Source organism: Propithecus coquereli, unplaced genomic scaffold, assembly GCF_000956105.1.
Source record: "Propithecus coquereli isolate 6110/MARCELLA unplaced genomic scaffold, Pcoq_1.0 Scaffold143, whole genome shotgun sequence".
Classification (NCBI taxonomy): domain Eukaryota; kingdom Metazoa; phylum Chordata; class Mammalia; order Primates; family Indriidae; genus Propithecus; species Propithecus coquereli.
The window spans coordinates 2,421,561-2,435,624 of record NW_012138636.1 but is presented as its reverse complement, the minus strand read 5'-3'; the positions used below and the strand labels follow the sequence as shown (position 1 = coordinate 2,435,624).

Below are 14,064 nucleotides of genomic sequence, written 5' to 3'. Positions count from 1 at the left end.
TATGGAAACCTAGGCATAGCCTGGGTATATGCAAACTATAGACATAATGATGTTAAGGAATATAATTGCTGAAGTTATCACGAGAGATTCTAGACAGTGTAAATCCCCAGTAATAGTTTTTGCTATGATAGACTTTCTGAACGCATTATTAGTAATTGGTTTGTGTACTCTGCTTAAGTCTAATATGTCCTAGGAAAGAAGTCTTGGGAAGATGGAATTTCTAAGTTCAGGAAATTTTCTGGATAAGATAGTCATTCCTTTTAATTGATGAATAATCATTATCATATAGATTTTGTTTATCCATTTTGTTTATTGTTCATCAGTTGATGGACATTTGGGTTGTTTCCACATTTAGGAGCTTATGAATAATGAAGCCTTGAACAATTGTGTACAAAGTTTTGCGTGGAAATGTGTTTTCATTTCCCTTGGGTATTTACCTAGTTGGGGGTATGCTGGGTCATATGGTGACTCTGTATTTAACCTTTGAGGAACTGATTTCATATCAGTTTATTCCCAAAGAACTTTTTCACATCTCCTATTTTGTTATTTTATTTTTTAGTGTTTACATTCATGTATTTTTTTCTTTCGTGTTTTTTGTATAAGTTTTATTCTTCACCACTATCTCAATTCATTGAACAAACATGATTTAAGTGCCTGCTGCATGCTAGGAACTAAACCAGGTTTTGGGGAGACTGCAGTGGACTAGGTATAGTCATTGATCCTGATTCTTCCAATCTTACCACTTGTGGGGAGACAGAGAAGTACATAACAATTTTAAATTATTATGAGATATGCTGCCATAGAGGAAATATAGGGTGTTCTGGGTGTTTATAGAAGAGGCATCTCCTGTTACTTATTTAGTGCTGTAAACAGCTTAAGTTTAAGGATTTAACTTACCTCATTGATTTCCAGTAGTTGATATTCCCAGTTGTTGAGATCTTAGAGATTGAGAGAAAAGAGAAAGCTAGCATGGTACCTGATAAACATTGTAGTATTTAAAAGAAAATGTTGAGGACGTTAGTACTTTGAGACGGGAGCCTGCTAATCTCCTCATTTGCTGGCAAATTAATAAACTTCTCTTTCCTTCTCCTCAAACCACTCATCCTCATTTTTCTGATGTGGCTTCAGGGACAAGTGACAAACTTTTAGTAACAATTTGACATCCCTGGGTGGGCCCATCGGTGCCCCGGTGGAATGGTACCCCATAACTGCTGGAAGAGTCAGGGAGCAGCCCCGGGTCAAAGCCATGGGTCTTCACGGGTAGAAGCCACTTCTTTTCAAGGTGAGAGAGCAAGGGATGGTCCCAGCAGCTGCCGGAGCCTGTTTTAGCTCCGGAAAACTCCTGTCTCTGTCTCCGCGAAGTAGATCCAGCTCCCCACAACGTGAACTGAGTTGAGGAGAAGGAAATGGATATAGAAATATCCTGACAGCCTTGGCCATTTGGTAAGTTCCCCAGCATGCATGCTGAGACCCTGATTCCATCCGTTTAGGGAGGATTTTGAACCCTCTGGCCTGAGGCAGGGCATTTGTTTGGAGCCCTATCAAGGCATTTGTTTTGAAGCACCTTTTGGGGGTGGAAGTCATGAGGTTGAGTAGAACTAGGAAACCTGGTTTGAATTCAGAGCTCATTTGCAGTTCCCAGGGAATGGGGGACTAGGCTACCAGTTGTGAAGGGTTTCCCAGGGAACGGGGGGATTAGGCCACCCATTTGGGGAGGCTTTTGAACCTTCCAGTCATTTGGGGTGGCATTTATCCCCTTTGGATTCCCATTTTGAACCTTCCAGCCCTATGGTAGGGCATTTGAGGCACCGCTGAGGTGCCATTTGGGTGACGTTTTTCCTCAGTGGACTCCTATTGGTTTGATAGGCCTTGGCATTTTTGTATCCTCCGTATTGTCTGTTTGTTATTTGTGAGTTTTGTTGCAACATAAGGAAGCACCATCTCAAAGTTCCTTGGGAAAAACTTTGGCGAATGGTTATGAACCCATGTGTAAAGAGAATAGTGTTACTGTAGTCCACTGTGCTGGAGTGTCGGGGGAAGTGGCTGTTAAATGAAAATTCCCATTTGATTGATAGGCCGTGGCATTTTGGATTCTTTAGTGTTGGAAATTCCCTATATTGTTTGTGTTTGATTGCTTGTGAGTTTTTGTCTGGTAAGTTTTTGTACTTATGTCTAAAGATTATTGTGATACCACTTATATGGAGTGTGAGGAAAAGTGGTGGTTGATGGTCTGTGGTTTATTCTGAGCTGTTGGTTCTTTTAAAATTCAGAGCTCAAATGGTCAACCTGCCATGATAGAATTAAAATACTGAGTCTCAAGCTCTCTGCTTGAGATAAACTCATTGTTTACGGTGTACAAGATAATCTGTGTTTGCGTGATTTTTGATAAATGAGGTTCTACCACCCCGGCCGGAACCCTGCAGTCAGCCTGGGGAAGAGGCAGCCCGGGAGCAGACCTGGTGGGAGAGAGGACTGGTGCAGGCGGCTCACGGCCACGTGGCATGCAGCAAGGGGGAAGGAATGCCTGCGTGGCTGCCATCTTGGCACCATGGGAGGGGCTGGGAGGGCACTGCCTGAACTAATTCTTCAATCCCATGCCCATTTAGCTTATGACTCGGGGTGGGGAATGGTCTCTCCTTACCCAGCAGGAAACCGAATTTGGCCAGAGGGTGCCCGTAGCCGGAGCAGGGTGGTTTCCACTGTGGCAGTACCCCACAGGAGGCTTGAATGCTTAAGGACAGCCAACGGGGTATTATTAGACTCATCCCCTTTTCTACCTCGGATTTATTGAATTGGAAAAACTCAGACCCAACCTATAGAAAGGACCCTCAGAGAATGAGTTGTTTACAACCATCTTTGTGACGCACCGTCCCACTTGGGTGGATGTAATATTACTTACTACAAACGAGCGTAGGCTAGTGATGGACGAGGCCAAGGAGGGGATGCAGCCTCTCCATGGCAAGGATCCTAATCAGACCCCAGACCCCAGTGCTGCCATTCAATGGCAGAACCAAATTAGGATCCTGACACTGACACCGACAGTGTGAGAATAAATCGTTACCGAAAGTGTATTTTGGCAGGCCTCTGCAGGGGAGCGCCCAGACAAGGGAGTTTAAATAGGGTCCAGGAGTTCCCTCTGAATTTTTGGAACACATCTATCGGGCATATTGGAAATATACAGACGTGGATCCAGAAGCCCTTAAACACATGTGCGTGGTTAATGTGACTTTTATAGGGCAGAGAGCCCCGCTATAAAGAAGAAGCTGCAACGTATGGAGGGAGCAATTGACATGAATCCCTCACAACTGGTTGATACCGCCTGTAAAGTATGTAACACAAGGGAAGAACAGAAACTGAAACCCACGTGTGTCCTGTGAGCTGCACCAACCAAGGGTCCTTTGAGACAGTCAAAAAAAGGGCAGGAAGAGCCTCCCGAGGGTGGAGTGCATCAGTGTGCTTTCTGCAAACAGGAGGGACTTTGGAGAGAGCACTGCCCAAAGCTATAAAGGGCTCTAGGTAATAATAATAATAATAGTAATAATATTCCAGGGGGGCAAATGATCTTTCGAGCCCGGGACTCGGATGATGAATAAAGGGGCCTGGGGCTCCACGCCTCACTAAGGGCTCCGATTCAAATGTCCCCACAGGAGCTCTGGGTAAGATTGACAGTGGGGACTAGATTAGTGGATTTTTTATATTGACACTATATAAGGGGCTACCTTTTCTGTCCTAAACTCTAAACCAGCTTCCCTTAGCGCAGACATGGTGGCAGTGGTTGGGGTTACTGGTCAGACCCAGCAACGACCCATGCTCCTTCCTCTTGAGTGCCAACGGGGAGAACAAAAGCTGAGACAGTTTCTTGTACATGCCAGAATGTTCAATACCTCTTCCCAGACTTGTTATGCAAGTTAAATGCTCAAGTGACCTTTTCTCCAGAGAAGCAACAGCTCCATCTTCAGGTCCCGCCTGAGAATGCTCTCTGATTGCATTGTCCACTTATGGAAAAAGAAGCAGCAGCAAACTCCATTCCCCTCTTGGTCTACCAAAAATTGCTAACAGGGCTTTCTCTGAGTTCCTGCACATGTATAGAAATAGGTGTCAGAGGACGACGGGATGACAGACATCACCAGTCCAGGGAAAGAGGCCAAGCAAATGAAAAATAACATGCTGATGATGGAGGCCGTGGACAGACAACTACAGAGATGGCTCAGCGGCTCCTCTTCCTACAGCGAGGACATCAACAGACACCCCATCAACAGGACCCAGGAGCACACACTCCATGGAATGAGCCCTGGACATTTTGCAAGAATGATAATGGACCCTCCTTTGTAACAGAGGATGGAGAGACAGCTTCACAGTGAGGGTTTCTCTGGACTGTGACCTCTTCTGTTAATCTGTCATACTGCTGGGTTCGTTGTCCTAAACCTTGTTCAGTGCTGTATGTGATTTCTGAATTTGCAGAAGCTGGTCTCTTGGATCACCCACAGGGCACAACTCTACACTCAGAGGTCCCATGTTTCTTTTCTAACCCAGTCCTGTATCAGATATTGTGTGCAAAGCGACAGTCTATTTTTCCTTGTCTATCCTCCCTGTTATAATTACTGCTTATGATATTTTTTCTGCCTGGTAATCTGTTGTGTAAATATACTGCCAAAGTTGTGCAATGCCATACATAAGTATAAACCTTCCATCTAAAACATTGCCCCAATTCAGCAGGAAGTAGCTCAATGACTATGTCGTCCCTCCTCGCATAGATATAGAAGGGTAATATTGACGGGGGGAATATGTAACAGAAGAAATGGCTTGAAATAAATGGCAAAAATGTTTTATGTCTCTCTAAAACATACCACTACTTTTGGAGAACTAGGACCTGCACCCCTGCCTCAGACCAGAGGTCGGGAGGGGTTGGAAGTATCCTTTGTTCTTTGTGCCACAGGAGATGGGATTAATCCGGGAGGAGGTCATGAGATCATTTTAGCCAAACATGGGATTAATTTGGGTGGGGGTCATGAGATCATCTTAGCCAAAGACAGGATTAATCCAGGTGGAGGTCACGAGATTGTCTTAGCCGAAAGTGGGATTGATCACAACCTTTAAAAACTCTGTAGTTCTGCTCAGAAGCAGGATGTTGGTACTTTGAGATGGGAGTCTGCCACCCTCCTCATTTGCCTGCAAATTAATAAACTTCTCTTTCCTTCTCCTCAAAAAAAAAAAAAGAGAAAAGAAAAGAAAATCTTGAATGAATAAAAGCATATAGCACAGTGCTGTATGTACACACAGAGAATGAGTAGTAAATGAGAAAGCGAATGAATCTTATAAGCGAGTTTCTAGTTTAGCATTTGACCATAGAATGATTATGAATGGATTTGACTGCAGTACTTTCTTTGATTACTAGGACTTGTGACAAGGCTGCGGTACCCAGTTAGCGCAAAGGGGAAGAATGCACCAACCACTGCAGGATTCAGCTACGGTAACTCTCATTTTCTAGTTGCTTTTAGCTAATTTTCCTTGAAAAGAATCCATTGTCACAAGACAAATTTGGGTGTGTAGAATTCCACATAGCAGAGCTGTTTCTGTTAAGTTTATAGTATGGGTTTTTAGATGATAATATTTATAGCTGTCATAATCCTAGGTTTTCTCTTTTCATCGTTATTCATAATTCAGTAGAAAACTTTCTGTCAATGAAAAATAAAAATTATGTTACATCTAAAATTGATCAGAGCCCTTCCTCCTTCTCACCAGCTGTGCTTTCTACTCACGGGAATGTGTTAACGGTGGAGGTTGCAGGGAAGACTTCCCACTTGATCATCTCTGTTGCTTCTGGCAGAAGCCCTTAAAACAGCGGGTTAAATTCTTTCCAACTTGATGGAGTTGGGGGAGAACAAAACCCAAGGGGGAAGAGTGGTAAAGGAAGATGTATTTGTTTTAAGAAAATACATTAACTTTCAAGCTTTATTATTCTTAGCCTATCTTGCAGCATCTTCTTCTTGTCTTCAGTTCACTTTGCTTGTATCGTGACAGCTTAGAAGGGGCACATCCTTCCCAGAAGGCTGAAAGCCACCTTTTGCAGTTTAGATGCAGCTTATGAGTCTGTTCTGTATTTTACTAGTAATTGTGACAGTATTATCCTGTAACTTTGAGGTTGACCTGGTTAAAGTTTCTTTTTTCCCCCACTGATTCATGCTGTTCTCCAGATTACACGTTAACACTTCCCCTTCCTGTCTTACAGAGAAATGGGAGATTAACCCTTCCGAGCTGACATTCATGAGGGAACTGGGAAGCGGCCTGTTCGGGGTGGTGAGGCTCGGCAAGTGGCGGGCCCAGTACAAGGTCGCGATCAAGGCGATCAGGGAAGGTGCGATGTGCGAGGAGGACTTTATAGAGGAAGCTAAAGTGATGATGTAAGTTGCTGTCTTCTTTCCGGCTCACCTTTTTGTATTAGAAAAGTGGTCCCTCACCAAAACCTGGTAGAGTCTCTTCCTATAGTAATGATAAGTATGTGCGTCTCCCTTCCCAGGAAACTGACACACCCGAAGTTAGTGCAGCTTTATGGTGTGTGCACCCAGCAGAAACCGATCTACATTGTGACCGAGTTCATGGAGAGGGGCTGCCTTCTGAATTTCCTCCGACAGAGACAAGGTCATTTCAGTAGAGACGTGCTGCTGAGCATGTGTCAGGACGTGTGTGAAGGGATGGAGTACCTGGAGAGAAACGGCTTCATCCACAGAGACCTGGTAACCTCAACTCGCCTGTCTTCCTGTTCCTTGGCCGAATTCCTTTGTAACCCTGGGTCAGCAAATGAGCAATGATGTATTGATACCCAGTTTTTGTTCTTAGCAATGTTGCACCATTATTTTTAAATTTGGCAAATTTACCTTGCCCCATAACTTTGAAGGAAAGATCTTTATTAAATCTAATAATTTACACAGTTCATATCTCTAAGCACGCTTCCGTGCGTTGATTATTTGATCTCTGTAAGAATCCCATGAGCTGGCTACTGATAACAGATTTTATTACCATCACTGGTTCATAGGTAAGAAAATTAGTTTCAGGGAAGTGAAACTGCTTACCTGATATGATAAGGAAGTTAGGGTCGGCCTTGACCTTACTAAATCCCAAGCTGTTTTCCACCTCACATATCATAAACAGAAACTGTAAGAGAAATCCTTTGGTTCATTTTCTTTATCTCCAAATCACTGGGAAAACATGGAAGCTCATGTTAACTTTTTTTTTGAGACAGAGTTTTGCTCTGTTGTCCGGGCTAGAGTGCCGTGGCATCATCATCGCTCACAGCAACCTCAAATTCCTGAGATCAAGCGATCCTCCTGTCTCAGCCTCCCAAGTAGCTGGGACTATAGGCATGTGCCACCACACCCGGCTAATTTTTCTACTTTTTGTAGAGATGGGGGTGGAGGGGCTCTTGCTCTTGCTCAGGCTGGTCTCAAACTCCTGACCTCAATGATCCTCCCCCTGTAATCCCAAAGTGCTAGAATTATAGGCATGAGCCATCGTGCCTGGCCATGTTAACTTCTGAGAATATGAGAAAAAGAAATCTGTTACTGGTTCTCAATGATTATGATGAAGATACTTCATTTTTCTTCTCTCTTTCTCCCTCTCTCCTCCATTCTTCTTTTCCTTCTGTTTTTCTTCTCCACCTATTCTTTACAAATGTGTCTATTTTCAGCCTGTCAGTAGCACTCTTACTCCCTGTAAGTCCTGAAGGTGATTCTTTCGCCAAGAAGAATGTAATTCTCGTTTGGGACTTTGTTCCATACTTTAGATTTATTAGCTTTTTTGTGATAAAGTGTGGACACATTTCTTCTAGAGTAGCAGCAAAGCATTTTTTAAAGTGAGCAATTATCTTAAACAGGCCTTGTTCTAATAAGTATTTTACAAATATAAACTCATTTTGTAATCATAACAATTCTAGGAAGTAGGTACTATTATTATTCCCTTTTTTACAGATGAGGTAACTGAGGCGAAAATAGGATAAAATAACTTACTAATGGTCAAGTATATTGTAGAGCCAGGATTTGAACCCAGTGAGTTTGGCTCTAGAGCCCAAACTTAACTACTGTGCTATGCTATCTTCAGATTTAATGCATGATAGAGTTGAAGATTTAGAGATGGAAGATTTGATTTCCTAGGTGTGATTTGGGATAGTTACCTAATTTCTCTTAGACTCTGTTTCCACATCTGTAAATTGTTGGTTATAATATTGTTTTGCTCACAGAACTTTTTTAAAGATCACATTATATGATTGGGACAAAGGGCTTTGTAAAATAGACACGCTATATGTAACATCAGTTATTGTTACCATTATGTTGGTGATGACAAAGAACATCTGTCATGTTGAAACTCGTGAACTAAGCACCTTCCTCTTTTTTGTACTCACAAAACAAATAAAAGTTGAACGTGTACCTCAATGTGACAGACTGTACCTACACACAGAAATCCTAGTGAAAGCCATGCTTTATACTTTTGTGCCTGTGATATTTATATTACTATGGTAGGTTTCAGTTATGCCTTAAGGGAAGATTCTAGTGCTTCTGTCTCCTGGGCGAAGAATCCTTTTTACTATCAAGTGCAGGCATTGTGGAGTGTCTTCATGGGAAGACGGAGGCAGTTTAGGGAACAGGCCTTCCTTAGCTCTCATTTTAGAAAAGACTCTTAAAATGCATTCAACAGGAAGGAACCTTGTATAAGTAGAATTGCCACATAGATAAAATAAAATTCTGAATAGTCAGGAAGAAAAACACATCTTGGCCCGTGGGTTATGGTATTAAAAATATCATGCCTTCCCTCTAAGAAATATCATGTCTCCCTACCAAACTATTTTCTCGAACCTTGCTATCTTGAAGAATGGGCAAGAAACTAGAAATCAAATAATCCATTGCATCTGACCAATTTAGTATATCATGTTATGAGATGCTATTAATAGAAATAGCTGTTCTTTGACTGTTTCGAGTGGAGATGGCCAATCACCGAGCAGTACCATTGATTAAGAGTTTGGTCACTCATCACTGTGATTGTTGTGTGTTGTTATGCTCGCCTAGTGAGAACCTGGATTAAGGACTTCAAGAGATGTTGTCACTGACAATAAGAAAATCAGATAGTTTAATAAGAACAGGCTTGGGAGGCAGAAAAATAGGTTGACCCTTGTATTAGTCCTTATTTAGGTCTGACAATTGGTAGAAATTATGTATTAATGCCTTATTGCAAAAACGACTTTCTGTCCATTCTTTCAAATATACAACGGAGACACTTCCATAGGGGTGAAAACAACTTATAAGGAAACATTTCTACCCTCTGCAAATGTTGACTGGGTCATACTAAATTTAATATAAATAACTTATATTTTTCCAATTATATTGTGGAACTTTTTAACTAATATTCCATCATAATGTTTTCCAGGCTGCCAGAAATTGTCTAGTAAATGAGGCGGGAGTTGTGAAGGTGTCTGATTTTGGAATGGCCAGGTATGTCTGAGTATATGTGGTTTCAGGTGGCATTCGCATTATTGTGTAGCATTAATAAGTGTGAGAATAATCTGCACTGATGAAGCAGATAGGAAATCTTATTGACTGTTCTGAGATAAAATAATTAAGTATATATTGTGATGTTAATAATTCTCTCCACTAGGTGGTAGTATAAGTTATTCATATATTCATGTCTGCAGTGTTTTGATTCCCTTAATTTTTGTGGTTTTAGTAGAGTGTTAGAAAATACCTTTAAAAAATATTTAGTTTGTCCCTCTTTCTCTCCTCCCTCCCTCTGTCCATCCATTCATCCATCCATAAAAAATTAGGTGCCTACCGTGTACCGGGCACGATGTTAGGCAGAACCATAGCAGAGAATGAGACCTGTGAGTCCTTATATATGCAGCTTGTAGTCAGGAGGAGTGAGAAACGTTAACACCTGAGAATAAAGTTGTGTGCTAGAGTAGGGGTTGGTAAACTGTGGTCTGTCAATCTGTCATACACCTCTTTTTATATGGTCTGTGAGCCAACAATGGGTTTTGCATTTTTAAATGGTTGAAAAAAATGAAAAGAACATTATGACACGTGAAAATTATGTGAAATTCAATTGTCGACGTCCATTAAAATAGCGTCATTGAGAAGCAGCCTCGTTCATTCATTTGTATGTTGTCTGTGACTGCTTTCCTGCTACAGAGGCCGAGTCGAGTAGTTGTCACAGGGACTGTATAGCCTGTGAAATCCACAATACGAGTTGTCTGGCCCTTTGTAGAAAAGGTTTGCCGACCACTGTGATAGAGACAACTTGGGGCGGGCAGGGTGATGGTAGCCACTTTAGATCCCCTCTTTGAGATGGGGATATTTGAATGGAGACCAAAAGGCAGGAAGTGTAGCCAGGTAAGTGAAAATCTGGGGGTAAGATATTCCAGGTGGAAGAAACCCCAAGTGCAAAAGCCTGGAGTCTGGATAAGTCTGGCCTGCTCAAGGAACCAAAGGAGGGCCGGGGCAGCCGGCTGCGAGACAGCACTAGGAGCACCTATAAGGCAGGGAAGGACCAGGCTATAAGGGGCCAAGTTTAGCTCCTGAGAAAACCCAGGCCCCCAGGGAGGTTAGAAAGCTGTTGCTGTCAGAAATCAGACCCAAACTTCTCACTCTCAGCACATTAATTACCTTGTGTTCTTTATTTGCTTTATATAAAGATATTCTGTGTCTGACAGGCAGTCCTCTACTTTGATTTGGTCAAACTTTGTATGTTTGGCTTTTGGAAAATCTGTGCTTTTGTATCAGTCCTTCAAAACTCTCTCTATATACTAAATGCAGACTCCCCTGGCTAACAACAACTGGATTCAGCCCATGGTGGCATTGTCTGCCAGCCAGCAGCTGGCATTCATGCTGCGCCACATCTTTGTCTATACAGCAGAGGGAGTTTGCACAATCATTTGAATGTTTTCTCAGGACAGCTTTTAGAAATTAACTTTTTATGTACATATAATACATAAATACATTCCTCTTGTAAATGCATACTGAGCACATGACAGAGAGGGCTGAAGTCCTCATATCCACTATGCCTCATCAAGGGTTCTCCCACAAAGGGAGCCACTGTTACCAGTTTCTGCATGTCCTTCCAGAAGGACATAAGTATGTTTTGAGCTTGCGGATGTGGGGATGTTGTAGTATAGCAATATATACTCTACCACTGACATATGTCATTTTGCTTTTCTTTTTGCATTTGCTTTTCTCATATGCTATAGTTTTATTTTATTTTTTTTGAGACAGAGTCTCACTCTGTTGCCCAGGCTAGAGTGTCATGGCATCAGCCTAGCTCACAGCAACCTCACACTCCTGGGCTCAAGCAATCCTTCTGCCTCAGCCTCCCGAGTAGCTGGGACTATAGGCACGTGCCACCATGCCCGGCTAATTTTTTCTATATAGTTTTAGCTGTCCAGTTAATTTCTTTCTATTTTTTTAGTAGAGACAGGGTCTCGCTCTTGCTCAGGCTGGTCTTGAACTCCTGAGCTCAAGAGATCCTCCTGCCTCGGCCTCCCAGAGTGCTAGGATTACAGGCGTGAGCCACCGCGCCCGGCCTGCTGTAGTTTTAAGTTGTGCTCTGTGGAATCGTGGGGGCTAAAAGCACATGTGTCTCTAGATGCTTTATACCACTTCCTTTAGAGCAGTTCTGCTTTAAATTTTTTACATATGACGGTTTGGGCTAAAATTTTGTTTAAAGAGCAATATTGCTTACAAAAAAGTTTATGAACTATTTTATTATATTCTGCCTCTATTGTCTTACAAAAAAGAAAGAGGAACAGAAAAACGAAAGTGCAGATACTAATGTGACAATGCATTCATTTCGTGCACTTAAATTAAGCTGAGAAGTTGGAAATCACCAGGTGTGGCCAGTGAGGTGAACATTTAGCTTCACGCAGGTGCGGGTTCAGTCAACTGTGTTTTGATTGTAAGGGGAAAAGATGAAAGACCGTCTACAAAATGCAGAGGGTACTTCACAGGTGTAAACACATGGCGTCTCGCTCTAGGTACGTCCTGGATGATCAGTACACAAGTTCTTCCGGTGCTAAATTTCCTGTGAAGTGGTGTCCACCCGAAGTGTTTAACTACAGCCGCTTCAGCAGCAAATCTGACGTCTGGTCGTTTGGTAAGATCGGTGGTCCGTGTTTCCTCAAGTCTGCCCCTAATAGAAAGTGGATACATCCATTTGATAATCCTGATTTTTTTTTTTCCAGGCGTTTTAATGTGGGAAGTGTTTACCGAAGGCAGAATGCCTTTTGAAAAATACACCAATTATGAAGTGGTAACCATGGTTACTCGAGGCCACCGACTCTACCAGCCGAAGTTGGCATCCACATACGTATATGAGGTGATGCTGAGATGTTGGCAGGAGGTATAGATATTTTTTGTGCTTTATTTTTGACTCTCTAAAGCATTTAGGGAGTGGGCGTGGCAGATGGGTAGTGTGCAGTGTTTATAAACTCTTGAGGCGGTGCTCATTCGGTAGTGATTTCAAGCTCTCAGCTCTGTTCTGAAGAATGGGAAGAAGTGGAAAATGCTAATACTGACTTAAATAATTCAAGCCGCTGCCTCATCCCAAGCAGAGTCCTTCCGTGGTTGCCTGAGTGAGGTTCTCAGGGAATAAACCGGGAGAAGTCGTCTTCTCCTTGCAGGGATCGCCTGTGGAGTTGAAGTCTTCCTCTTTCACCAGGAGGGCTTCTTTCTCTGAACCTCAGCTTCCCAAGGGCTTTTACTCACAGCCTCGGAAATATTGAACTGGCACCTCCTAGAAGAGATCAGACCTAAAATGACTTTTGAAAGACGATAACATTAGCTCACATGCATTGGGTACTAAACACGGTACTGAGCACTTTAGATTTAGTTCTCAAAATAACCCTTTGAGGTGTAGATACTTCTCCTACGGCTTCTCCATAGCTGAGAAGATAAAGGCTTATGAAGTTGACGGTTACCCAAGGCCAGTTAGCTACAGAGCAGCATAGCCCGTCTGACTCTCAGTCGCTTGCTGTGACGCCTCCCAAGAGCACTGAATGGGGTGGGCAGACGCCTTCTGGGCAGGAAGTGGTGCTGGGGGAGAGAGAAGAGCCTGAGCCAAGGTAAGGAGGTGGTTATAAACATGTACACGAGGGTGGAGATTAGTCTGACTTAACAGAGAGCACATGTGAGGGTTTTGTGGGAAGTGAAATTGGGTAACAAGGGGGTGGGGGAGGGGCGGGTCACAGAGGGCACTACGGAGTCGCAGGACTGGATTTCACAGGCAGTGAGGAGCTCCGTGAGGTTCTTGGACAGGGACGTGAAAGCAGGGTCTTCGAAAGCTTAGTCTAGCGTCAGTGCCTGCAGGGTAGACTGGGGTAGAGATAGACCCCCTAAGAGACGCCTGTGTATCCCAACCCCAGGCAACGAAGCCCCTCTGTAGTCTGCTGCGTTACATGAATGTGAGCAACGAGAACCTTTTTTGGAACGGATTCTGGAACTCACAGCTTCTCTTTGACTTTCGATTGTAGAAAGCAGAGGGAAGGCCTTCTTTTGGAGACTTGCTGCACACGATAGATGAACTAGTTGAATGTGAAGAAACTTTTGGAAGATGAAGTGGTGTTGTGACCGGTGGCTCCCAGATTCCAAAGCACGAGGAAGGAATGGCGCTTTGTGGCTAACTATTAATTTATTTAGCACCTGGATGTGTGGATTGTTTTAAAGTGGAAACACCTAAAGAATTTGCTTCTAGACCAACCATCCCTCTGCGACTGAATCTTCCAGATTGTGGAAATGCTGCCTTAGAGATGGTGATCAAAAGCACTCATTTCTATTCATTCCTCAAGCACTTGAGTGCCCGCTGTGTGCCCAGGCCCCAGGCGTTGGCCACTGGAGGGGCTGTCATTGGCCCATGTTAGCTGGTGCCAGCAGAAGGCCAGGGTGCTAGGGAAGGGGAAGGGTATCAGAGCTATGTTCCAGCAACCTGTCCTTTCCCTTTGACATCTGCAGAAATCCAGGCCTGGCGCATTGTCCAGAATTGGGTTCTAGATGAATCAGGAACCCACCTTGGATAAGTACCCGTCTTTTGTTT

General features: G+C 43.2%; 1 protein-coding gene across 1 annotated transcript in view; it reads left to right on the top strand.

Moving 5' to 3' along the window:
• TEC (tec protein tyrosine kinase) overlaps positions 1–14,058 on the top strand; it is an 81,472-nt gene extending 67,414 nt beyond the window's left edge. Inside the window, exons 14-20 of the mRNA XM_012639921.1 lie at positions 5,396–5,470; positions 6,230–6,401; positions 6,518–6,734; positions 9,415–9,479; positions 12,011–12,129; positions 12,218–12,375; positions 13,505–14,058. Coding sequence (XP_012495375.1) covers positions 5,396–5,470; positions 6,230–6,401; positions 6,518–6,734; positions 9,415–9,479; positions 12,011–12,129; positions 12,218–12,375; positions 13,505–13,588 — 890 coding nt within the window. The 3' untranslated portion in view covers positions 13,589–14,058. The remainder of the gene's footprint in view (positions 1–5,395; positions 5,471–6,229; positions 6,402–6,517; positions 6,735–9,414; positions 9,480–12,010; positions 12,130–12,217; positions 12,376–13,504) is intronic.
• Positions 14,059–14,064: the final 6 nt, after the last annotated feature.